The sequence below is a fragment of the Salmo salar genome, chromosome 08 (assembly GCF_965601325.2).
Source record: "Salmo salar chromosome 08, fSalSal1, whole genome shotgun sequence".
Lineage (NCBI taxonomy): Eukaryota > Metazoa > Chordata > Actinopteri > Salmoniformes > Salmonidae > Salmo > Salmo salar.
In genome coordinates this window covers 16,357,400-16,384,244 of record NC_138298.1, presented here as the reverse complement: position 1 = coordinate 16,384,244, position 26,845 = coordinate 16,357,400, and the positions used below count along the sequence as shown (strand labels likewise).

General features: G+C 42.5%; 1 protein-coding gene across 1 annotated transcript; it reads left to right on the top strand.

The window, feature by feature from the left end:
* Nucleotides 1-713: 713 nt before the first annotated feature.
* LOC106610069 (uncharacterized) lies at nucleotides 714-21,630 on the top strand. The gene is made up of 7 exons (XM_014209205.3): nucleotides 714-1,204; nucleotides 2,797-2,927; nucleotides 3,144-3,308; nucleotides 6,855-7,019; nucleotides 7,664-7,775; nucleotides 7,999-8,126; nucleotides 11,109-21,630. Exons 1-7 carry the CDS (start codon nucleotides 931-933, stop codon nucleotides 12,141-12,143), a joined length of 2,010 nt encoding a protein of 669 aa, XP_014064680.2. The 5' UTR covers nucleotides 714-930; the 3' UTR covers nucleotides 12,144-21,630.
* The last annotated feature ends 5,215 nt before the right edge of the window (nucleotides 21,631-26,845 follow it).

Genomic DNA, 26,845 nt, shown 5'->3' with positions numbered 1-26,845 from the left:
GATACTTATCCACTATTGTTCAGCGGGAAAAAAAATACATGCTCGCAACAGTCTTACTCTGTTCCTGGCAGTTGATACACCGTGGTCTGTAGGAATTCTCATGCTGGAGCACACAGTCTGGGAAAGATGATATCAAAAACATAATAGGACTTGAAGCACACATCCAGTGCCCCAAGCAGTGTACCTTGCGCCAATGCTGTCCACCAATGACTGTAAACACCTGTGAGCAGTCCCCAAGAGCCGACACAAATACCACATCCCCATACTGTATTTATTTATCTTGCTCCTTTGCACCCCAGTATCTCTACTTGCACAGTCATCTTCTGCACATCTACCATTCCAGTGTTTAATTGCTATATTGTAATTACTCCACCACCATGGCCTATTTATTGCCTTAACTTACCTCATTTGCACTCACTGTATATAGACTTTTTGTTTTCTTTTGTTCTACTGTATTATTGACTGTATGTTTTGTTTATTCCATGTGTAACTCTGTGTTGTTGTATGTGTCGAATTCCTACACTTTATCTTGCCCAGGTCGCAGTTGCAAATGAGAATTTGTTCTCAACTTGCCTACCTGGTTAAATAAAGGTGAAATATATATATATATATATTTTTTTTTTCTTCTCAATTTCCCATTATTTTTGTGTCAAAATGTGCAATTCACACTCCGACCTGTGAAAGGCAACAATAACCAACACAGCGTCCAGTCTACCGGAAACTCACACGAAGAAGAAGTAAACAGAAAGTGAACAGTGACTAAGAACAATTTCCATTTTAGCGTTTTCATTGTTATTTAGACGTTTATTAACACCCTGGAACTCAATAGATTACTAATTTAACTGCACAGTACCACATACTTGCAGCGTTTAATACGCGCTGGAGACTGGACTTGGTTGGTAGATGTTATCTAGGTAACGCTAGCGAACAATGGCTAACTGTATGGTTTTTCATACTCAAATAGCCTCCATCATGGAGGTGCTAGCGAATGCAGCCGTGGCAGAGATCTGTAAACTCGTAGACGACGACTATGCAGTGTTTCGTTTGGAAATAACTCAAAGCCAGAAAGAAAACAGGGTTTTGCGAAGGAAACTACAGCTACTGGACCTGAAGGTGTCACGGGAGCGTGCAGAGAGGACAATGCGAGAGCGCGTCCTCGCCAGTAGTGTCAAGATCCTCGACCGAAACAGAGAAATGTCAAGAGGTACAGTTTGCATAACAGTGTGTTGTGCACAACAATAGTGGAATCGGTATTCAAAATAAAAGTAACCTATTGAAACTGATTCAGACGGATAAAAATAGTGGAATCATGCCACAATCATGCTAAACCAGGTTGTAATGTTCTTATATAAATTCAACAAAAGACTAATTAGTTAATTTGGCAAAAGTACAAATCTGTTAATTGCACTGTGGATGTATAGACTACAGAATTAAATTGGGGCATTATTATATTGCAGTGTACATACAGCCTTACCTATGGATCTTGGGTCCATGAAATGAGATATCAGCCTACTCAGTGACACCCACAGATTACAATTATGAAGCGTTTGCAGAAATATTAGCGTCGTAGTTCTTATTGTGGAACTGTGGGAAATCGCCTCACCTTTCAGCCTATCCCATAAGGTGGCACACAATTGGCCCAGCGTCATCCGGGTTAGAGTTTGGCCGGGGTAGGCTGTCATTTGTAAATAAGAATTTGTTCTTAACTGACTTGCCTAGTTAAATAAAGGTTAAATAAATATTGTGCGTATTTAACATTCACATTGCAATGTACACCCTTACCTATGGATCTTGGGTCCATAAAACGGGGTATTAGCCTACTCAGTGACACCCACAGAACACAAATGTGAATAGTTTAAACAAATATTAGCATTGTGGAACTTTAACTGTGGGAAATCACCTCATTATGCAGCCTATTCCTTACCAAGATCATAGGTATAAGGGTGTACATTGCAAAATGCATGTTCAATACAATAGACTGAATAGTGATGTGATTTCCTACAGTTAAACACAATAAGAGCTACGCCGCTAATATTTGTGTAAACTCTTCAGAATTGTAATCTGTGGGTGTCACTGAGTAGGCTGATACCTATGGATCTTGGGTCCATGAAATGGAGTAAGGCTGTACAGTGCATATAAGTATGCCTCCAATGCAATTATGAAGTCTACATCCACAGTGCGATTAACATATTTAGTTTGTGTTGCGTTAAACTAAATTGTCTTTGGTTGAATTTATATAACATTCCAACCTTGTTTAGAATGATCTAGTCCAATTGTGGCATGATTCCACAATTTTTATCCATTTGCATCAATGGGGGACTTTGCCTTCAAACTAGGTTTGAAGGCAAACCATTCCACTAATTTTGCTCATGCTAATATTGTTCATGACACACACACATTTTTCAGAAGGCCAAGGCTGTGCAGCCTGTTGCCATTCATATATAGCGCACTGCCTCTCCCCTGTTCCCTTCTGCATGTGTTCAGATGTGTTACCTAGAATTGGGTCTTGGTCACTTTTTGGATAGTATGCAATAATTCCCCTGATTACTTAGCTATCTTGTGCAAAGACACTATAGCATATTCTAACCACATTCTTGATGTACTGCATTTCCTATTATTTCCTCAATGAAAACAATGTGATGCCAGTAACAATCAATACAAAGCATATCAAAAAGTTCTGAAAAGTGTTACCTTACATCCTTGCCAATTCTAGACAGTATCAATAGTGTACAATATACCATTGAGCATTGACAGTACCTAACCTAACCACCTCTTTTCCCCCAATCACTCTCTCAGGTGAAGGACATCTCACTGGAGGCTACAGGAGCTCTGTGAAGCCAGCGGGACACAATACATGGAGAGATGACCAACCAATCACTGTTGATGAGGGGAGTGGAACCTCAACCCAACACGTTATCATGATAGAGGTTCGTGTAATAGTGGTGCATAAAAAATTACGGTTACTTTGACAATAACATTTGGCCAGTTTATTTCATAAAGGCCCCCCTCAGCTCTCAGCTATTCACTAGCTTCCATGTACATCCTTATTTATCTGCCATAGGGGAGCTTGTGAGACTTCCCTAGGACATTGTTATTCAATTCAACCCATGTACCGGTAATAACCTCCCCTCTTCTTGTGTCAGTCTGCAGACGTAGAGGTTGCAGGTCCTGGGGTCAAGCAGGAGAGGTCTGAAGGAGAGGAGGACACACAGCACAGCAGAGACATCCAGGCTGGAGCACCCCCTGTAAGCACAGAGGACCCCACCACCGTCCCAGCGCTGCCCAGGACCCGACGCAGCATCACGGAGGTCAGTGGAACCCAGAACGCCGTCCTCAAGTCAGAGACCGACACCAAGACTTTAACTGTAACACACAGGCTCTTACACACAGGTTCTGACCACAGATCAGACCCAGAGAGACTTGGGCGGGGGAGACTGGGCCGTCCTCCTGCTCCCGGTTCTGACTACTTACCGGTATTTCACCAGAGGATGGTTCATTGCCGTGGAGATGATGACGCGATAGACACTGGTGGTGATGATCCGTCTTGTTCTTACTCTACAGAGATGGACCCTGGCAACATATCCTTGGGTTTAGAGACACAGACTGACCTGTCTAGAGGGGACTGGAACCAGTACAGTAGTAGTGTATACTCTGAAGGGTGCCAAGATAAGAAAGTGGAGGTTATAGTGGTAGATGAGGTGGCTGTGAAAGTAGAGGGCGTCATTCCTCCCACATGGAATGCAGATAGTTCCCTAGGAAACAGACACTCACAAGGCAGAGATTTCTTAGATTACAGGGAAAGTTTAGAGACAAATCCAGATGTCGAGACCCACTCCCCTTTACACGCATTCAGGGATCGCGACCCAGTGTCCACGTCGATGGGGCCTTCCGATTCACACGGCCGCGTCCTTTTGGATCAAGTATTGAACTCAAAGGACCAAAGGACCAAGGCTCAGGGAGGGGGAGCAACATCAGGCAATAGTAAAGAGAAACGGTTCCTTTGCATGTTCTGTAACAAAGGCTTCAGCTGCTCCCAGAATGTGGAGATCCACCAGAGAGTCCACACAGGAGAGAAACCGTACAGCTGCCCCCAGTGTCACATGCGCTTCGCCCAGTCTGGCAGCCTGAAGAGGCACCAAAGGGTCCATACAGGGGAGAAACCCTACAGTTGCCCCCATTGTGAGAAGAGGTTCTCCCGCCAACACCTGCTGAAGACGCACCTGAAGGTTCACACGGGAGAGAGGCCGTTCGCCTGTACGCATTGCGGGAAGAGGTTCTCAGAGAGGAGCTACCTCCGGATACACCAGCAGAAAAATCATTCTACTCTATAACATAGAAAGTTTGTTTAGATCAAACCCTGCAATAAAGATAGTCAGCGACATGACTTAGATGCACAAAGTAAACGGCGTAGTGGGCAATTTCTACAACAACTAAGAGTGTTGATGCACAAGGCTAAACTTCTGATGTTTTGGTCCTGCAGCTACCACCTTGTAGAAGCGTGAAGCGAACCCGTGTACATGTGCAGATACTCTTTGTGACTGTGTGAGACCATTACGCTCATCACAATATCTGTGGTTCTGCTCGTGGTAACCACATAACGAGTCTTCCTTTTAAAGACAAAAGGTTCATTTTCATTGTTGTCAGAATAACAGATTTCAGTGTTGAATATTCCTGGATAAAATATTGTAGTCAGGCATTGTGTGATACACATATAATTACAGTGCCTTCAGAAAGTATTCACACCACTTTACTTTTTCCATAATTTGTTGTGTTACTGGCCTACACACAATACCCCATAATGTGAAAGTGGAATTATGTTTTTAGACATTATTACAAATTAATAAAAAATGAAAAGCTGAAATGTCTTGAGTCAATAAGTATTCAACCCCTTTGTTATGGATAGCCTAAATAAGTTCAGGAGTAAAAATGTGTCACATAAGTTGCATAGTGTTTAACATGATTTTTGAATGACTACCTCGTCTCTGTCACACATACAGATAATTGTCAGGTCCCTCAGTCGAGTGTAACAGTGTAGGTTCCGTCCCTCTCTTCGCCCCAACCTGGGCTCGAACCAGGGACCCTTGCACACATCAACAACTGACACCCACGAAGCATCGTTACCCATCGCGCCACAAAAGCCGCGGCCCTTGCAACGCAAGGTGAAACCCTACTTCAAGTCTCAGAGCGAGTGACGTCACTGATTGAAACGCTATTAGCGCGCACCACCGCTAACTAACTAGCCATTTCACATCGGTTACACGAGCAGTGAATTTCAAACACAGATTCAACCACAAAGACCAGGAAGGTTTTCCAATGCCTCGCAAAGAAGGGCACATATTGGTAAATGGGTCAAATTAAAATAAAAGCAGGCATTGAATATCCCTTTGACCATGAGGAAGTTATTAATTACACTTTGCATGGTGTATCAATACACCCAGTCACTAAAAATGTACAGGCATCCTTCCCCACTCAGTTGCCGGAGAGGAAAGAAACCACTCAGCGACTTCACCATGAGGCCAATGGTGACTTTGAAACAGTTACAGAGTTTAATGGCTGTGATAGGAGAAAACTGAGGATGGATGAAAAGCATTGTAGTTACTCCACAATACTAACCTAATTGACAGAGTGAAAAGAAGGAAGCCTGTACATACAAATATTCCCAAACATGCATCCTGTTTGCAAACAGGCACTAAAGTAAAACTGCAAGAAATGTGTCTAAGAAATTAACTTTGTCCTGAATACAAAGCGTTATGTTTGGGGCAAATCCAAAACAACCCATAACTGAGTACCACACTACATATTTTCAAGCATGGTGGTAGCTGCATCATGTTATGGGTGTGCTTCTCATCGGCAAGGACTCTGGAGTTTATCATCATAAAAAGAAACAGAATAGAGCTAAGCACAGGCAAAATCCTAGAGGAAAACCTGGGTCAGTCTGCTTTCCAACAGACACTGGGAAATGAATTCACCTTGCAGCAGGACAATAACCTTAAACACAAGGCCAAATATACGCTGGCGTTGCATACCAAGATGACATTGAATGTTCCTGAGTGACCTAGTTATAGTTTTGACTTCAATCTGCTTGAAAATCTATGCCAAGACTTGAAAATGTCTGTCTAATGATCAACAACCAATTTGACAGAGCATGAAGAGCATGTTTTAAGAATAATGTGCAAATATTGTACAATCCAGGTGTGCAAAGCTCTCAGGGACATACCCAGAAAGACTCACAGCTGTAATCGCTGCCAAAGGTGATTCTAACATGTTTTGACTCGGGTTGAATACTTATCTAATCAAGATATATTTGTGTTTTTTTTATTTGAAAAAATTCCTGTGACACTTTTAATGAGAAAATGAATACAGTTCATCAAGTACATGCAGATTTGTTGTTGACGTGTGTGTGTGGTTTTCATATGGTGTATTTAAAAAACTTGTTTCTGTTTAATAAACACAAAATGGGACTTTTTATTCTAAAACTTTCATTGAGACTCTCTTTAGTATATATCTGACCTTGCCCTATTCTGCATATACCCAACATGGCTTTATAACCAATATACACTTACTAAAAATACCTACACATAACCACACACTAACAAACACCTACTGTACACGTCATTATAGTTTAGTCAGATGATGACTTTTGACTTATCATAGCTGACTTATTTTTACCCACAACATCATATTTATGTCCTCCATGATGGGTTTAACAACAATGAAGTCATTCTGTAACTACAGTAAAGCACTCATATGTAGTGAGGATGGGTAAACACTCCATGTTGAAAGTGTTTATTATCTGTGTGTACGTACCTGAGGGAGTGTATGTCTGTGTAATCTGTATCACCTGTCTCTTCCAGGAGGATGAGGGTCCAGAGGTGCTGCTGGTGAAGGAGGAGGGGTGTAAGGAGGGTCTGGGGAACACTGAGGAGACCATGGTGATGGAGGAAAACCAGACTACACCTCCTCCTGAACCCACAGAGGAACCAGCTGAGCAGCACAGGACCACACACAGTCTCACTGAGGTGAGCCCACTGTGAACTACTGTCTGAATGGTATTAGGTCAGTGCCTGTATCCACAAACCCTCTCAGAGTAGGAGTACTGATCTAGGATCAGTTTAGCCTTTTAGATCATAATGAATAAGATTATATGGAAAGATCCTAGATCAACACTCCTACTCTGAGATTCTTTTGTGGATACGGGCCCAGCTATTGATTAATTTTGTCTTAAGTGTGGGACCATGCCTTTAAATTATCAAACCATTTTTATTTAACCTTTATTTAACTAGGGAAGTTAGTTAAGAACAAATTCTTATTTTACAATGACAACCTACCCCAGCCAAACCCTCCCCTAACCTGGACGACGCTGGGCCAATTGTGCACCGCCCTATTGGACTCCTGATCACGGCCAGTTGTGATACAGCCTGGGATTGAACCAGGGTCTGTAGTGACGCCTCTAGCACGGCATCTCAGTGCCTTAGACAGCTGCGCCACTCGGGAACCATTAGAGTGTCAAGTAATCTAATCAACTAACGCTTTTGCATAGTATCAAATTAACTTGCATAGTACTCATAGCAATCCCTCATTACCCAATCAGAAGATGCTCCATAGCAGGGTGCTCATATCATATTTCTTGATCCAACATCCTCTCACTCTGTATCTCTTACAGTCAGTAGACATGGAGGATGGGAAGCCTGATCTGCTGCTGGTCAAAGAGGAGACAATAGAAGACGGACCAGAGAGCGTTGACCTGCTGAGTGAACTAAAGATGGGGGAGCAAGGTAAGGGAGAAATACATATAGCCTACATACAGTAATAGATCTTCAATGAGAATAGTGATGCACCTGCCTATAGTGTTTTCTTCATTCATAAAATTAAATCAATACAACTTATGTTTACATACAAAAACACACAATGTATTAACTTTACCAGGTGATTGACCAGGTAAAGAAACTCCAAACGTAGAGTTCTCTCTGCCATGCTTTGTAAACCCTCTTCCTACAGGTGGTTGGCTGGAGGCTAACAGAGGAGACTGGGCAGCCATCATGGATACCCAGACTCAGACGAGTGCAGCCAAGGGCCCAGGGGACAACATCACTGATCAGGCCAGGAACAGAGATGAGATATTGGAGGTCAGTGGATGTGACAACGTCCTCAATTCTGGGCTGGGGAACAACACTGTTAACCACAACCAGAAACAGAGAGTAGAACAAAAAACAACAACCAAACTTAGTCGACAAGACAGGCTGAGACCAGGGCGAGGTGTAGATTTGGTCTGCAGGGACGTGTCCATATACGGCTGGAGAGAACAGACAGACTCGGCTAGCGATGCTGTTTCATGCTCCTATAGTTGTGATTCAGAGAGACTGATGGCACCTCAGGTTAGCCCCTTAACAGGTGCTGCCTTCAGCCTGCCTTCTATAGGATCTAGCAACTGGAACATGGACCCTGCTACAACACAGACACTCCCTGGCCTTCGTCCTCCTCACACTCTGTTTAACCAGACCTCAAACAGTGCCAGTGCCTCAACACTATATGTCTACCCAAGACCACGAAAAATGACAGTAGTAGTAATGCTATCAGTAGATCCGGTGGTAAAGAGAAGCACTTCCCGTGTTCTTTCTGTGGGAAAGTCTTCAGTTTCCCCAAACAGATGGAGATCCACCAGAGGATGCACACGGGGGAGAAATAATTTGGCTGCCACCTGTGTGAGAAGAGGTTCTCCCACAAGCACCACCTGAAGAGGCATCTGAAGGTCCACACGGGAGAAAGGCCATTCACCTGTATGCACTGCAGGAAGAGGTTCTCAGAGAAGAGCTACCTCAGGATTTATCAGCATAAAATGCACACGGCCCATGTGTAGTGTATAGTGACATTCACCTTAGCCAAATACATTTAAACTCAGTTTTTTAACAATTCCTGAAATTTAATCCTAGTAAAAATTCCCTGCCTTAGGTCAGTTAGGATCACAACTTTATTTGAAGAATGTGAAATGTCAGAATAATAGTGGAGTGATTTATTTCAGCTTTTATTTCTTTCATCACATTCCCAGTGGGTCAGAAGTTTACATACACTCAATTAATATTTGGTAGCATTGCCTTTAAATTGTTTAACTTGGGTCAAACGTTTCAGGTAGCCTTCCACAAGCTTTCCACAATAAGTTGGGTGAATTTTGGCCCATTCCTGCATTCCCTGTGGCTCAGTTGGTAGAGCATGGTGTGTGCAACGCCAGGGTTGTGGGTTCGATTCCCACGGGGGGCCAGTACAAAAAAAATAAATGCATGAAATGAAATGTATGCATTCACTACTGTAAGTGGCTCTGGATAAGAGCATCTGCTAAATGACTAAAATGTAAATGTAGAGCTGGTGTAACTGAGTCAGGTTTGTCGGCCTCCTTGCTCGCACACACTTTTTCAGTTCTGCCCACAAATTTTCTATGGGATTGAGGTCAGGGCTTTGTGATGGCCACTCCAATACCTTGACTTTGTTGTCCTTAAGCCATTTTGCCACAACTTTGGAAGTCTGCATTGGGTCATTGTCCATTTGGAAGACCCATTTGCGACCAAGCTTTAACTTCCTGACTGATGTCTTGAGATGTTGCTTCAATATATCCACATAATTTTCCTTAAACATGAAGCCATCTATTTTGTGAAGTGCACCAGTCCCTCCTGCAGCAAAGCACCCCCACAACATGATATTGCCACCCCTGTGCTTCACGGTTGGGATGGTGTTCTTCAGCTTGCAAGCATCCCCCTTTTTCCTCCAAACGTAATGATGGTCATTATGGCCAAACAGTTCTATTTTTGTTTCATCAGACCAGAGGACATTTCTCAAAAAAATACTATCTTTGTCCCCATGTGCAGTTGCAAACCGTAGTCTGGCTTTTTTATGGAGGTTTTGGAGCAGTGGCTTCTTCCTTGCTGAGCGGCCTTTCAGGTTGTGTGGATATAGATACTTTTTGTACCTGTTTCCTCCAGCATCTTCACAAGGTCCTTTGCTGTTGTTTTGGGATTGATTTGCACTTTTCGCACCAAAGTACGTTCATCTCTAGGAGACAGGACACGTCTCCTTCCTGAGCGGTATGACGGCTGCGTGGTCCCATGGTGTTTATACATGCGTACTATTGTTTGTACAGATGAACGTGGTACCTTCAGGCGTTTGGAAATTGCTCCCAAGGATGAACCAGACTTGTGGAGGTCTACAATTCTTTTTCTGAGGTCTTGGCTGATTTCTTTTGATTTTCCTATGATGTCAAGCAAAGAGGCACTGAGTTTGAAGGTAGGCCTTGAAATACATCAACAGGTACACCTCCAATTGACTCAAATTATGTCAATTAGCCTATCAGAAACTTCTAAAGCTGTGACATAATTTTGGGAATTTTCCAAGCTGTTTAAAGGCAGTCAACTTAGTGTATGTACACTTCTGACCCACTGGAATTGTGATGCACAAAGTAGATGTCCTAAATGACTTGCCAAAACTATAGTTTTGTGGAGTGGTTGAAAAACAAGTTTTAATGACTCCAACCTAAGTGTATGTAAACTTCAACTGTATATTCTTCACTGATGAAGAGTGACAACTTTGTCCCTTTTAGGTTGATACTGGTGTTTTAAAGTGAGATAAGGATTGTGCCTTAATTCATGTTTACTTGACAATAAGTAGTGAAGCTGTATGAAATGTAAATGTTGAACCTTTTCCAAAGCGAGGGTACCAGATTTACAGAAAAGGTAAAGTGTTACCATAGTGAGAAAAGTTATTGTACCTGTCACGTATTGTTTTGTGCAATAAAATTACTGAACTTCATGTTTTGTGATTGTATAACCATTTTCTTTAAATTAAATATAAAATTGACTGTGCCGACTGACTTCGTTATTTTTGTATCATTGCAGGGACTGAGTTTCTCTTATCTTAGTCGAACCAAAACATTATACTTAATTCTTTAATCAACACAACAACATTTTTTATAATAAACTTCAATGGCTCCATATTGTTAGGTACTTGAATCACAGTGTTAGAGATGGGCTTGACTGTGGTTAACATTTTATAATATCATGTCATGTTTCTGTGTACAGCAAAGAGTTTCTAATATGCTTTTTTTGTACAATCTTTGTTTGCAGTCTGCAGTCCATGAAGACCTGCTGATATCCAGTGTTACTGGTGGGAGAGAGTGGACCTCTGAAGCAACTGATCACATACCCTGGCCCAGGATCAGAACCGTGGATCAGGAGCCGTCACTCTTCCTTCCCGAGTCGGAACCAGCACCCAACCAAGAGGGACAGAGACTCCACCACCACACAGAACACAACCAGTGGACAGGTGGACTGAACAACCTCAGTCCTGGTGGTCATCAGAGAGACAGAGGCTCCAGTCAGGGATCCAGTCTGCAGCCCAGACCCTTCTCTTCACAGTCTCAGTGCAGGGATGAAGCCGGGCCTTGGGCAGATAGACCCTCCTGTTCCTATGATACAAACACCACAGTATCCATGATGAACAGAACAGGTTACCCTGGGCTTCAGCCTTCACAGAGCGTGACGGGAGACCCCTCTGGTGGTAGTCTAACAGGAAGTCTGTCTTCTCCTTCAGGGTCTTATCTAATGCCTCGTGACTGGGTTCATAGAAGGCCTGAACCTGGGTCGAGTCTTCCTCAGTTACCTCCTGGTTACCCCACCAATACAGACAGGGTCAGGATGGGCATTCACAACAAGAGGTACCTAGCCTATAACACAGAACACAATTCCAACAACACCCAGACAATGGCTAAAGGTCAAGGAAGGAGTTCAAAGATTAACCACCTGAGGGTGGTGGCTCCTGCTTCTACCTCCTCTGGTGTCATTGGGTCACAACGTGGGAGGCCGAGCATTAGGACGGACGCCGACAAGCTGTACATCTGCCCAACGTGTGGGAAGCGCTTTGCTAAAGCAAACTATGTGAAGGAGCACCAGACTATTCACACCAAGGAGAGGCCCTTCAAGTGTAAGCTGTGTTACAAGAGCTTCTCCTTCCTGAGTAACCTTATCAGACATAGGAGTGTCCACAATGGAGAGAAGCCCTTCAGCTGTACCCAGTGTCACATGCGCTTTGCCCATGCTGGCAACCTGAAGAGGCACCAGAAGGTCCACACGGGAGAAAGTCTACAGCTGACCCCAGTGTGAGAAGAGGTTCTCCCACCAGCACCACCTGCAGATGCACTTGAAGGTCCACACAGGAGAAAGGCCATTCACCTGTACACATTGCAAGATGTTCTCAGAGAGGAGCTACCTCAGGATACACCAGCAGAAAATGCACACAGCCCATGTATAGAGTATAGTGACATGTAACGTAGTACTAGTTAGTTTGTTTGTAGTTAATTGTGTTGGTTTTGGATGTAGTAGGGAACTGGATGAGGTGACATGAGGGAAGAATGATTATGATGAGGTAGAGTAGATGATATGGTGATGTTTGGTGTGAAGGTGTCTGTAAAAATGCTTTCCTGATGAAGAGTGAAACTGGCCTTTTGGGTTGATACTTGTGTTTTATAGTGAGGAAATGATAGTGCCTTAATTCATGTTAACTTACTTTTATTTACATTTTAGTCATTTAGAAGACACTCTTATCCAGAATGACTTACAGGAGCAATTAGGGTTAAGTGCTTTAATCAAGGTCTCATCAACAGATTTCTCACCTAGTCGGCATGGAGACTTGAACCAGTGACTTTTGGTTCTGAACTGCTAGACTACCTGCCAGCTACTTGACCTATAGTAGGGAAGATATGGACCAAACTTATTTTTGCGTGGACTCCGAGACGGTTAGCTTTTAACAGCTAGGAAACACCGCTAACCAAACAACAGTGCTAGGTGGCTGTACTACAAAAACACCGGTCGTCGTCGTGGGAAAGACGCATTGTTAAAAACTTTTTGTAAACAATTGGTTGCAGTAAAGAGCCAACCTGGATACTAAGGAGATCCTGAGGGAAATCGATGAGTATCAACAGCTTTACGCTATGGAGGAACAATATACTCCATCATGGAAATATCCGGCTACCTCCGGCTATTCATCTACAGACAGACGATTTACTTACCGTTTAAATAGAGGCTAGTGCTCTGGATGGTATCCTTGCAACACTGGAAAAGTTATGTGAGGAAGTAGCAGGGCTGAGGGGGGAGTTTGGAGTTTAGCTAGAGTGAAATTCTCACGCTCCAAGGAGAGAACAAGACACTCACAGCCAAGGTAAAAATCCACAATTCCAACATGGATTGTCAACTTAGGGAAAACAGAGTGATGAGGGAGTCGCTACTAGATATACAAAGTCGTAGCATGCATGAAAATCTAATATTTTCTCCGATTCCTGAGGATGCATCCAATAATCCAGAGGGCGTGATCAGAGAATTTATGCAATCCGCCTTGAAACTTCCTCTAGAGACTGTAAACAAGGTGTCTTTCCACCGAGTACACAGACTTGGAGCTCAGAGTGACAAGACCAAAGGTCCCCGACCGATCATCGCAAAATGTGAACACTACCAACAAAAGGAGCTGATCAAAAGCAGGGGAAGGGAGCTTAAAGGGAAATTCGGTCTCATTGACTAATTTCCATGGAAGATAAACAAACGTCGCAAGAGGCTGTATCCTGTACAGAGGAAACAGAGGGAGAGGGGTAAGCGTGCCTTTCTCATTGTGGACAAACTCTTTATAGATGGACAGCTATTCCGAGACAGCTCCATAACACCATGGCTGTACTACATTCTACAGGGACTTCAGGTTACGAAAAAAAGAAAGTATGGGAACTGTAAAAATATCTTAACACTATGAAGTGGATATGAACACATATACTCAATTACATGCTCGCTTACACATACGGACTTATACATACACACTTGATCTCGCTCTCTTCTCTCACTCTACTCTTTTCTCCCACTCTCCCTCTATTGTCGAGAACTGTTCTATAATTTAATGTTTCTTGTTTGTCTATCTTTTCTATGTCTTTGTCTACATGTTTACAACAAGCAAGGGAAAGATATCAGAATAGGGACATTGGGGAATAATAACATATTGTACGGGATACATTTGTACTGTAGTGAAGCCGTCTATAGTAATGTAAGGTCTCTTGTCATGTGAAACGTCAATTGCTATGGAAATCCTGGGATGTGTTTTTCAATGATGTTAAAGGTAATTATGATACAATATGGATTACAATTATCATCATGAAGATTGTTAGGTTCTAATTCTCAGAGTAAAAAACTCAATGGGCATTTATGAAAGCTTAACCAAGTTTATTCTGCTCAAAGGGTCAATACAGCTGCATCAGACAAAAACATTTTCCACCACCACAAGTATATATACTCCAATTTAGGCACTCCCCCTTCTCACCAATCCTTACATATTTTATGGTTAGACAGGAAGACGAAGTGATAGGATAACAAACCATTGTTTCTGACCTGACCTCAACCCCCTTGACACCTTATCCAAAGATCTCTACCCATCTCCCCTAACACATTCCAAAGCCATCTGGCTCCTACAGATGACCATTAACTTCTGATGTAAAAACCAGTCTCTTTCACGCCTTAGATACTATACTTCTGAATATAACAATGTTACAACTTTAACCCAGAATCTAACAATATTAAGGCTATACGCACTGCATGTTACACACATAGACAACCATGCAAATTGCCGGGGTTATTTATTTGGACATCACACATGATAGTCTTAATCTTATACAGACATTGTACACACTCTCACTAAATAACATCAAATATTATACACATCAACCTACTCAGATTTACTACACACATAATATATTGTCTCAATTTTCTAACATCTGTAGCATTGGCTCACAGGCAAACAGGCAACTGAATAAAACAAATATTTCTAGAACCTATTTCTTGAACTCTAAATATCAGACTTGAAAGCTCTAATTTTGACTGTCATAATACCTCTGATGGCAGTAACTTTACAAGCACTAATTATGGTCAATTTAGACTGAGTATAGTATCTAGTTATGGTAAGGGGTGAAATAAGTATAGCCAGTTATAAGTGTAACAGTTTAGCAGATAATAAAAAAAGATCAGTCTTTACATGGCTAAAAAAAAGGAATATAACATATACTGTTTACAGGAAACTCACTTTACATCCTTAGATGAAGTTGCGTGGAAAAAGGAATGTGGTGGTGAAATAATTTTCAGTCATGGACAAAGGAACTCAAAAGGTGTGATGATATTAATTAACAAAAACTTCGATCTGAATGTACAAATAGTCAGGAATGATTTTCAAGGAAGGTGGATCTTTTTGAATATGAAAGTGGACGAAAAAGAGATTTCTCATTCATCTATATAGTCCAAATCAGGATGATCCATACTTCTTCGACAATATTTATACCAATTTATTGAACTTAGAGGCAACAAATTATCAAATCATTATGGTGGGAGATTATAACACAGTGTTAAGTTCCTCAATGGACCGTAAAGGAAATCACTCTACAAACTATCATCACCGTGCCCTTAAAGAAATTACAAATATTATGGACACATTAGAAATGGTGGATATTTGTATATTTGTATTCTAGTGAGATATACATGGAGGAGACTTAATCAAGCTAGTCATCTAGACTACTTTCTTGTCTCTTTCACTCTTGCATCAAAGGTTAAACAGGAGACAGAATGCGATCGGATCATCATCTAATTGGCCTCTTATTGAATTTCCACGTGGATGGGGATATTGTTTACTGGAGGACAACTTATTTTTAACTAAGACAAAATAATTTATAACTGAAATTTTCCAGTATAATATAGGTTCAGCAAATCCCCTTATTGTTTGGGATACCTTTAAATGTACCTTCAGAGGTCATTCAATTCAATATTCATCAATAATAAAAAGGCAGTTTCTGGCTAAAGAGACAGGACTAACAAGGGAAATACATGAACTAATAGTACAGGTAGATAGCAATAAAAACAATACTACAGAGATACAAAATAAGTTAAGAGAAAAAACAAAAAGAACTAGAGGGACTTATTCAAGAACGATCTAATGTAATCCATTACAAAAATAAGAGAAGTTGAACAAGGGTGTCCGCTGTCACCATATCTATTCATTATGGCCATCACAATGCTAGCTATTAAAATCAGATACAATAACAACATTAGAGGATCACAAATCCAAGGCTTAAAAACATGTATGCCGATGACTGAAGTTTTATATTAAGTCTGCAAGCTAGATCCCTGCAATGTCTCATTGAAGATCTAGATAACTTTTCTGGACTCTCTGGACAAACTTAAGATAAGTGAACAATATTACTTTTTGGATCTTTAAAAAATAAAACTTTTACATTACCCTGCAGTTTACCTACAAAATGTGCTGACGTTTGTAGTGGAAAAATATTGAGTCATATTTGCACAGATACCGGAACTTGTAGATTCAGTTAGACTTTATTACAAAGTAACAAAGCCAAGCAATTCCATGGACAAAGCTAAATTATCATATCACAGAGCCCTGCCTTTATAGTATTCCGTCTTTGCATAATGTATAGAATCCCCTCCCTCTATATGAAAATAGCTTCCCTTGACCTTTCTCCACCATTATCTTTCTATCTCAGTTCTTGCTTGTTAATGCCCACATCTGACAGCTGTATAGGTTATAATGGTAGCGGGCCCTGGTCATATATGTTCCATTCCTTATATAGCCATTCTGTCTCAGCTCTTCAAAGTGAACAGCCTAGATGCTGCTAATAATGGAAATGTAATCATAGTCATGAGTTTAGCCCCCACACGTTGAAGTAGACATACTTGGTATTCATATCACAAAAGATATAAATAAGCTCTCCACAATGAATTTCAATAGAAAACCTGTAAAAATAGACAAGATCCTGCAACCATGGAAAAATTGCTCTGATTTAACTCCTTAGTCATATCTCAGTTTACTCACTTACTTATGGCACTGCCTACTCCTGATGATTCGTTTTTCAAATTATATAAGCAAAAAAACATTTTGCTTTATCTGGGATGCTAAACCAGACAAAATAAAGCATACCTATCTATATAATGAATATGAATTGGCTGGGTTGAGATTATTAAATATAAAAGCACTAAACCTCTCCCTAAAAACGTCACTTATTCAAAAGTTGTACTTGAACCCTAAATGGTTCGCAAGTAGATTACTAAGAAAAGCTCATCCATTGTTTAAAAATTGCCTTTTTGCCGATTGACATGTCTCATTTTCAATTAATTGAAAATGATACTTTTTTCAAAGTATCTCTCTTTTTCAAACAAGCATTGCAGAGCTAGCTAAAATGTCATCCCCTGAAAAGATAGAACAAATATTATGGCTGAACTCAAATGTGCTGGTTGATAAAATACCTGTATTTATGGGAAAGATGTTTGAAAAGGGTATTTTTTCTTAAATGATATTGTAAATTGGAATGGTAGAGTTGTCTTTCATGGAGTTATCAGAATTGTACGGGAAGGTCTGCTCAATCCAAGAGTACAACCAATTGATTACAGCATTACCCCAAAAATGGAGGAGGCAGGTGGCAGTGGGAGGAGGTAGGGAACTGGTCTGTCTGTCCAATATAAAGGATCAAAACTGGCGGAGGAATAAAAGTAGCATAAATAGTAAAGTATACCAGTTTCATTTGAGGACCAGTATGTTGACAGATTGCAAAATAGTTCCATGGTACAGGGTGTATGAGTTGATATATAAAACAACACAAGATTCAAGACTTCGTGCTTTTCAGCTAAAATTATTATATAGAATTCTTGCCACCAACAAAATGTTGAATATTTGGGGCATAAAATCATCGAAGCTCTGCAGATTTTGTGATGATACAGAATCAATAGACCATTTATTTTGGTATTGCCCTCAGGTAGCCTGTTTCTGGTCTCAGGTTCAGGAATGGCTAATAATGCATAGCATTGATCAAAATGTACACTAGAAATAGTACTGTTAGGAGATCTGGAGAGACCGGGTCAGTCAATTACTAATACTCTTAGTAAAAGTATTTATCTTCAACTCGCAATCTGTGGATTCTATTTGATTAGATAGATTGAAATTGGACGTTAAACATCATAGCATAGTTGAAAGATATATGTTGCGTAGAAATCCAAAGAGGGTTGCCAGCAGAGATAGGTGGGATGGGCTGAGGTAAGCTGAGGGTTGGGATGTGGAATTGGACACAAGTGGGAGTGGAGTTGCTGGGCGGGAGATAGAATGATGGTCAAAGATAAAGTATAAAACGTAATAAAAACTAAGTTTGAATGACACTGAGGGGCAGTGTTTTTACAACTAATGCCGGTTTGCCAGAGGCTGATACCGTGCAGGTGTTTGTACACATGCATATCCACACTCTTATTCAAATACCCACATACACACACGTAAATAGTGCCAGACATGCACTCAATCATATACAGTTGGCCTTGCTGTTGTGATTTTAGTTGTCCCTGATGTTCTTAGATTTTTTTGCATTGTTGTTTTCTGTTCATTTTCTTGGATGTTGGTACATTGGGGGGGTTATTGGGGTTGGGGAATGGAATTATTATTATTATTTTTTTTTCATTTGTATTTATTTTTTTTCTTGGAGGGGTGACTGTGGGAGGGGTCTCGGACGGTTGAGGGACAGCTATGGGGAACTGTGGGGGGATCTTGGAGGGTTTGAGTCCCCGTTTTTCTTTGGCCTTGAGGGAGATCTGTCGACATGCCCTTGAACAGGGCATTGACCCTGGACGCTTCTGTGTGCCGCTCTGAATGGGAGTCTGTTGGATGACTGGTGTGGTGTAGTTGTTGAGCGGCTTCACTGCAAGTATATTGTATGTTTTGGATATTCAAAAATTTTAAAAAAGTGAATAAAAATAATATATAAATATTTGTACGAGCAATGTCAGAGCGACAGACTCAGATACAGTAGAATAGGATATAATATAGTATATACAGCATATATGAGATGAGTAATGCAAAATATGCAAACATTATTAAAGTAACTTGTGTTCCATTTATTAAAGTGGCCAGTGATTTCAAGTCTATGTATATAGGGCAGCAGCCTCTCTGTGCTAGTGATGGTTTATTTAACAATCTAAAGGCCTTGAGATAGAAGCTGTTTTTCAGTCTCTCGGTCGCAGCTTTGATGTACCTGTACTGACCTCACCTTCTGGGATGGTAGCGGGGTGAACAGGCAGTGGTTCGGGTATTTGTTGTCCTTGATGATATTTTTGGCCTTCCTGTGACATTGGGTGCTGTAGGTGTCCTGGAGGGCAAGTAGTTTTCCACCGGTGATGCTTTGTGCAGACCACACCAACCTCTGGAGAACACTGCGGTTGTGGGCGGTGCAGTTTCTGTACCAGGCGGTGATACAGCCCGACAGGATGCTCTCAATTGTGCATCGGTAAAAGTTTGTGAGGGTTTTAAGTGCCAAGCCAAATTTCTTCAGCCTCCTGAGGTTGAAGAGGCGCTGTTGCGCCTTCTTCACCACACTGTCTGTGGGTGGACCATTTCAGTTTGTCAGTGATGTGTACGACGAGGAACTTTCTACCTTCCCCACTGCGGTCCCGTTGATGTGGATGGGGGGGGGGGGGGGTGCGCTCTCTGCTGTTTTATTGACGTTGAGTGAGAGGTGATTTTCCTGGCCAGGGCCCTCACCACCTCCCTGTAGGCTGTTTCGTCATTGTTAGTAATCAAGCCTACTACTGTTGTGTCGTCTGCAAACTTGATGATTGAGTTGGAGGCGTGCGTGGCCACACAATCATTGGTGAACAGGGAGTACAGGAGGGGGCTGAGCATGCATCCTTCTGGGGCCCCAGTGTTGAGTATCAGCGAAGTGGAGGTGTTGTTTCCTACCTCCACCACCTGGTGGGCGGCCCGTTAAGGAGTCCAGGACCCAGTTGCACAGGGTGGGGTTCAGACCCAGGACCTTGAGCTTAATGATGAGCTTGGAGGGTACTATGGTGTTGAATGCTGAGCTATAGTCAATGAACTGCATTCTTACATAGGTATTCCTCTTGTCCAGATGAAATGGGGCAGTGTGCAGTGTGATGGCGATTGCATCATCTGTGGATCTATTGGGGCGGTAAGCAAATTGAAGTGGGTCTAGGGTGTCAGGTAAGGTGGAGGTGATATGATCCTTGACTAGTCTCCCAAAGCACTTCATGATGACAGAAGTGAGTGCTACGGGGCAATAGTCATTTAGTTCAGTTAATGTTTGCTTTCTTGGGTACAGGAACAATGGTGGACATCTTGAAGCATTTGGGGACAGCAGACTGAGATGGGGAGAGATTGAATATGTCCGTAAACACTCCAGCCAGCTGGTCTGTGCATGCTCTGAGGACGCGGCTAGGGATGCTGTCTGGGCCGGCAGCCTTGCGAGGGTTAACACGCTTATGTCTTACTCACTTTGGCCACGAAGGAGAGCCCACAGTCCTTGGTAGCGGGCTGCGTGAGTGGCACTGTGTTATCCTCAAAGTGGGCGAGGTGTTTAGCTTGTCCGGATGCTTTTTCTTTTGTAGGCCGTGATTGTCTGTAGACCCTGCCACATACGTCTCGTATCTGAGCTGTTGAATTGTGACTTCACTTTGTCTCTGTACTGATGTTTTGCCTGTTTGATTGTCTTACGGAGGGAATAACTACATTTTTTGGTATTTGGCCATATTCCCAGTCACCTTGCCATGGCTAAATGCAATGGTTCACACTTTCAGTTTTATGCGAATGCTGCCATCTATCCACAGTTTCTGGTTAGAGTAGGTTTTAATAGTCACAGTGGGTCCAACCTCTCCTATACACTCCCTGAGAATCGGCTTCCTATTTCGCAACAAAGCATCCTTCACTCATGCTGCCAAACATAACCTCGTAAAACTGACCATCCTACCGATCCTCGACTTCGGCGATGTCATGTACAAAATAGCCTCCAACACTACTCAGCAAATTGGATGCAGTCTATCACAGTGCCATCCGTTTTGTCACCAAAGCCCCATATACTACCCACCACTGCTACCTGTATGCTCTCGTTGGCTGGCCCTCGCTTCATACTCGTCGCCAAACCCACTGGCTCCAGGTCAATGGGTAAAGCCCCGCCTTATCTCAGCTCAATGGCCACCATAGCAGCACCCACCCGTAGCGCGCGCTCCAGAAGGTATATCTCACTGGTCACCCCGAAAGCCAATTCTTCCTTTGGCCGCCTCTCCTTCCAGTTCTCTGCTGCCAATGACTGGAACGAACTGCAAAAATCTCTGAAGCTGGAGACTTTTACCTCCCTCACTAGCTTTAAGCACCAGCTGTCAGAGCAGCTCACAGATCACTGCACCTGTACATAGCTCATCTGTAAATAGCCCATCCAATCTACCTCATCCCCATACTGTATTTATTTATCTTGCTCCTTTGCATCCCAATATCTCTACTTGCACATTCATCTTCTGCACATCCTACCATTCCAGTGTTTAATTGCTATATTGTAATTCCTTCGCCACCATGGCCTATGTATTGCCATACCTCTCTTATCCTACCTCATTTGCACATGCTGTATATAGATTTTTCTACTGTATTATTGATTGTACGTTTGTTTATTCCACGTGTAACTCTGTGTTGTTGTATGTGTCGAACTGCTTTGCTTTATCTTGGCCAGGTCGCAATTGCAAATGAGAACTTGTTCTCAACTAGCCTACATGGTTAAATAAAAAAACTCAGTCACCGTATCAGTGTATTCGTCTATGTTGTTCTGTTACGTGAATTAAGTGAAATGTTCTTAAACCGAACTTCAATTAAACCACTCAGTCTGCCCCCCAGAGGGTGTAAGATTCTGGTTGAATGAAGCAGACGGAGACCCAGTTTACAATGGTCAGAATGTTTATTTACGAGACCTCTGCTTAAAAATGAGGACAGTCTTTTATATGTACACACACACACACACACACACACACACACACACACACACACACACACACACACACACACACACACACACACACACACACGAACTCACATCAGTAGAGAACTCCACCCCGCTTAAGGTGGCTGTATTTTCCCACAGTACACATACATTCTTTATCACACTTCTGCAACCTGTCTCCTAATCTTCTGCCCGCCTAGCCGTTTTCGGGCAGTTGTTCCCCTCCCTAACTCAGGGAGGCCCCTTTTCCTGTTACTTTCACATGATTGTCTAATCAACTATGCCCTGCTCATTTTGAAATAGTAACAGTCTTAAAAAGTCTACTCACACACAGTATTGGATTATAGTCTTTAACACATTATTATAGCCTTAACATTTTTATACATTTCAAAGTTATATGGTTTCAGAGTGGAATACTTTAGTCAAAACCTTAAACAGAAATTATTTTATGTTCTCGGAGGCTACCCGGAACATATCCCAGTCCGCGTGATCAAAACAATCTTGAAGCGTGGATTCCAATTGGTCAGATCAGCGTTGAATTGTCCTTAGCACAGGGACGTCCTGTTTGAGTTTCTGCCTATAGGAAGGGAGGAGCAAAATGGAGTTTATCAGATTTGCCGAAGGGAGGGTCTTGTAGGCATCCTGGAAGTTGGAGTACATTTACGTCATTTAGCAGACGCTCTTATCCAGAGCGACTTACAAACCTTATGATATCCAGTGGAACAACCACTTTACAATAGTACATCTATATATTTTTTGGGGGGGGAGGGTGGGGGGGTTAGAAGGATTACTTTATCCTATCCCAGGTATTCCTTAAAGAGGTGGGGTTTCAGGTGTCTCCGGAAGGTGGTGATTGACTCCGCTGTCCTGAGGGAGCTTGTTCCACCATTGGGGTGCCAGAGCAGCGAACAGTTTTGACTGGGCTGAGCGGGAACTGTGCTTCCGCAGAGGTAGGGAGGCGAGCAGGCCAGAGGTGGATGAACGCAGTGCCCTTCTTTGGGTATAGGGACTGATCAGAGCCTGAAGGTACGGAGGTGCCGTTCCCCTCACAGCTCCGTAGGCAAGCACCATGGTCTTGTAGCAGATGCGAGCTTCAACTGGAAGCCAGTGGAGTGTGCGGAGGAGCGGGGTGATGTGAGAGAACTTGGGAAGGTTGAACACCAGACGGGCTGCGGCGTTCTGGATGAGTTGTAGGGGTCTAATGGCACAGGCAGGGAGCCCCGCCAACAGCGAGTTGCAGTAATCCAGACGGGAGATGACAAGTGCCTGGATTAGGACCTGCGCCGCTTCCTGTGTAAGGCAGGGTCGTACTCTGCGAATGTTGTAGAGCATGAACCTACAGGATCGGGTCACCGCCTTGATGTTAGCAGAGAACGACAGGGTGTTGTCCAGGGTCACGCCAAGGCTCTTAGCACTCTGGGAGGAGGACACAATGGAGTTGTCAACCGTGATGGCGAGATCATGGAACGGGCAGTCCTTCCCCGGGAGGAAGAGCAGCTCCGTCTTGCCGAGGTTCAGCTTGAGGTGGTGATCCGTCATCCACACTGATATGTCTGTCAGACATGCAGAGATGCGATTCGCCACCTGATTATCAGAAGGGGGAAAGGAGAAGATTGAAGCGTGGTTGAGTGTTTTAGCAGCGCGAGTACTACAGTCAGTGTTGATAGAACTTCAGTACCATTTCTCAAATTTGCTTTGTTAAAATCTCCAGCTACAGTAAATGCGGTGTCAGGATATGTGGTTTCCAGTTTACATTAAGTCCAGTGAAGTTCTTTGAGGGCCGTTGTGGTATCGGCTTGAGAGGGACTATGCACGGCTGTGAATATAACCGAAGAGAATTCTCTTGGGAGGTAATACGGTTGGCATTTGATTGAGGTATTCTAGGTTGGTGAACAAAAGGACTTGAGTTCCTGTATGTTTTCACAGTCACACCATGAGTCATGAAACACACCCTTCTTCCCAGAGAGATATTTATTCCTGTCTGCGTGATGACCTGAGAACCCAACTGGCTTTACGGACTCAGACAGTATATCCCGAGAGAGCTTTGTTTCCGTGAAACAGGGTATGTTACAATCCCTGATGTCTCTCTGGAAGGAAATCCTCGCCCTGAGCTCGTCAACTTTATTATCCAGAAACATACTCGGAAGCGGTGGGTGGTATGTGCGCCTCCTGAGTCAGACTAGAAGTCCACTCCGAGCACCTCTTTTCTGTCAGCGGTGTTTTAGATCAGCCTCTGGAATCAGTTCAATCGCCCTGGGGTGTACAAACAAAGGATCCGATTCGGGAAAGTCGAATTCCTGGTCGTAATTCTGATAATGCTGGTGAGTTACCGCCGCTCTGATTTCCAAAAGTTCTTCCCGGCAGTATGTAATAACACAAAACATTTCCTGGGCTAATAATGTAAGAAATAACACACAGAAAGCTTTGCAGTATTTCGTTTTTTAAGGGCTAGAAGCACAGCAGCCCTATCCGTCAGCACCATTTTCCGCGTCATACCCCTCGTGAATCGACCCTTTTTGTGCTTTGCTCTCCAGAGTAGGGCACCGTTCAAAAGAGTGATCAATGGGGTAGCATTGAGTGTAGAGGTGGATCAAATAAAAAATAATATTCCTGGTGTTTGACATCCGCTGTTTGGTGAGACGAAGACCCGGTGGCAATGGCAAGACTGAGAATACTCTGTCTTGTTGAGCTTTGACACCGAGTTTCTACCTGGTAAGGTCAAATTTGTTATTTTGTGAGGGCCTAGGTTCTGAACCTGGCCTAGGTTTCGAACATGTTGCAGCAGTGTGATCCCACAATGTGAGATATGTGCAGGATGGCATAGTCAGAGGGAGTTTAAAGTTGGGATAGAGAATGCCTGGGGACCAGAATTTAAAAAATACACCGTCTGGAACAAGACAGTGTTTCATTCTGGAAATGGTCCTCTACAAGCCGAAATGTTGAATAAAATTATATTTGAACTTACTCTTTCAATTTTCCGTGGTGTTGGTCCTTCGAGACAAAATATCCACAGGAAAGTATTACTTACCTGATGCATGGTTTGCGTGCGTGTGCCTTCGGTCATGAGCAACACATATTGATTGCCACACACATAGAACCGCGTAAGTTGGTTACAAATACTTTCCTGTGGACAACAGGCTTAGTAAGTTTAAATATCATTTTATTCAACACTCGTTGTCTACATAATTTTGTGACTAAGATAGTTGACACGCAGTGCTTTCTCTATGGGGGTCGCCCAAGATATACTCTTAAAAAGTCTAAATCGATTCTCAATTGCGATGCGGTTCTAGAAACAAAGCCCTTTACTTTAATACCACATCAATAATTTCACAAATGCAAATTATACACTTACTATTTTAACTGGCTTTATCACAGTTGCAAACGACAGTATTATTCAGTTACAAGTTTCTGGCAGCCTTCTTCCGTTACACACAGAGGTTCATAACATGTTAGATAGCTAATTAGCACAGGAGGTCCTTCTGTCTTCCGTAAACATGTGCTGTAACGTGGATATATGGGCTGCGTTTCAAACTCATAAAAGACTTACCCTCGCCTTATGCCCTTGGGGGAATCCCCGCGGCCATCTTTATCGTTGGTCTAAATGATTAGTCAAGCAAGGGAAGTTGGCAACGTAAGCCCCTCAGCCCTCGTTTTTGATAGAGTTTGCAAGTGTACAACTATGTTCACTCCGGGCCTGAAACGCCCCATAATTCAATTCACGATGATTGTACATCCGCTAAGAAAAGTCAGCCAAAACTTAAAACCAACATTAATATGGAGAAGTCAACATACAAGTGTAAGTAAAAAAAGAATGTAAATAACTTAGAAATGGTGCTACTAATGCACTTGAAGGCTCAAATACGTATCATATCAGTAATTATGTTTTTGTTTGGTTAGCTTTTGGAAACGTTATCTTGCGCACATAACTTTCCCTGACATCACACTTATACATTGTAATTTTCGATTTACCTGATATAACGTATTAGGATGGCTAACATTCGATGTCTACGGATGCATTGTCTTCTAGCCAAGATATGAAATGCAATCATAATTGACTGCAGCGCATATAAGGCACACACAACAGTTACCATGATGACTGAAAACACAACGGTGGGATGAACGAGTGACACATTTTCGGGCAAGAGCGGCCAATTTAAAATTATGAATTCTTTCCTCGCCCCTTTCCCTGCAAGTGTCAACTCGTCAGACGTCATGATACGACATCAGAAGTGTTCACTTAATTTGAGGGCTGAGGGGAGAGGGTGTGTCTTTTAAGTGTTTGGAATGCAACCATTGACGTGTGGGAACACTAGTCGTAACACTATAAAGGCCTGTTGTTTTAACCTTGTTTTATTTTTGCTGATATGAAACTTGCATTCCTTATGTTTCCAAAACCGTACCGCAAGCGATAGGTGTTGACGTTTAGAGCTAACATCGGTTCTATCATCAATAGGCGGTAGTTAACGTCTATGAATGGGGTAGGGGCACCCATACAGCTGGGGATACGAGGTGCTCTGCGAGAGAGACGAGTTTGAGTGGGGCAGAAAGTTACCTATGCTGAGGCAGTGACGAGAGTAGAGGATAGCCCAAGGGTAAGTGATTTGACTGGGAGCCCCCAGTGAGTAGGCGAAGAGAGCAATCCAGGATGAGTTTTAGTGAGGTTGGATTTATTGGTATGGTTATTAATTGTCTGCACTGATGGAGCGTAAATCCCAGAAAATAGATGTGGTAGTGGCAGCAGCTGTTGGTCTGGAGTAGGATCTGGTAGGGCTAAAGTATTGGTATATTCTTGTATATGTGTAGGGTTAGGTAGTGGTGCGATTTATTTTCCACCCTTCTTTTCTGTGACAATGTGCAATTCACACTCCGACCTATAAAAGACAGCAACACAGTGTCAATTCTGCCTGCCGGAAACTCACAAGAAAAAGTAAACCTATGCTAGGACAGTTGAATATTTACCTTAGAGTCTTTGGAATAAAGTTATTTATTATTTTCTATTCTATTCTAAAACACTGTTCT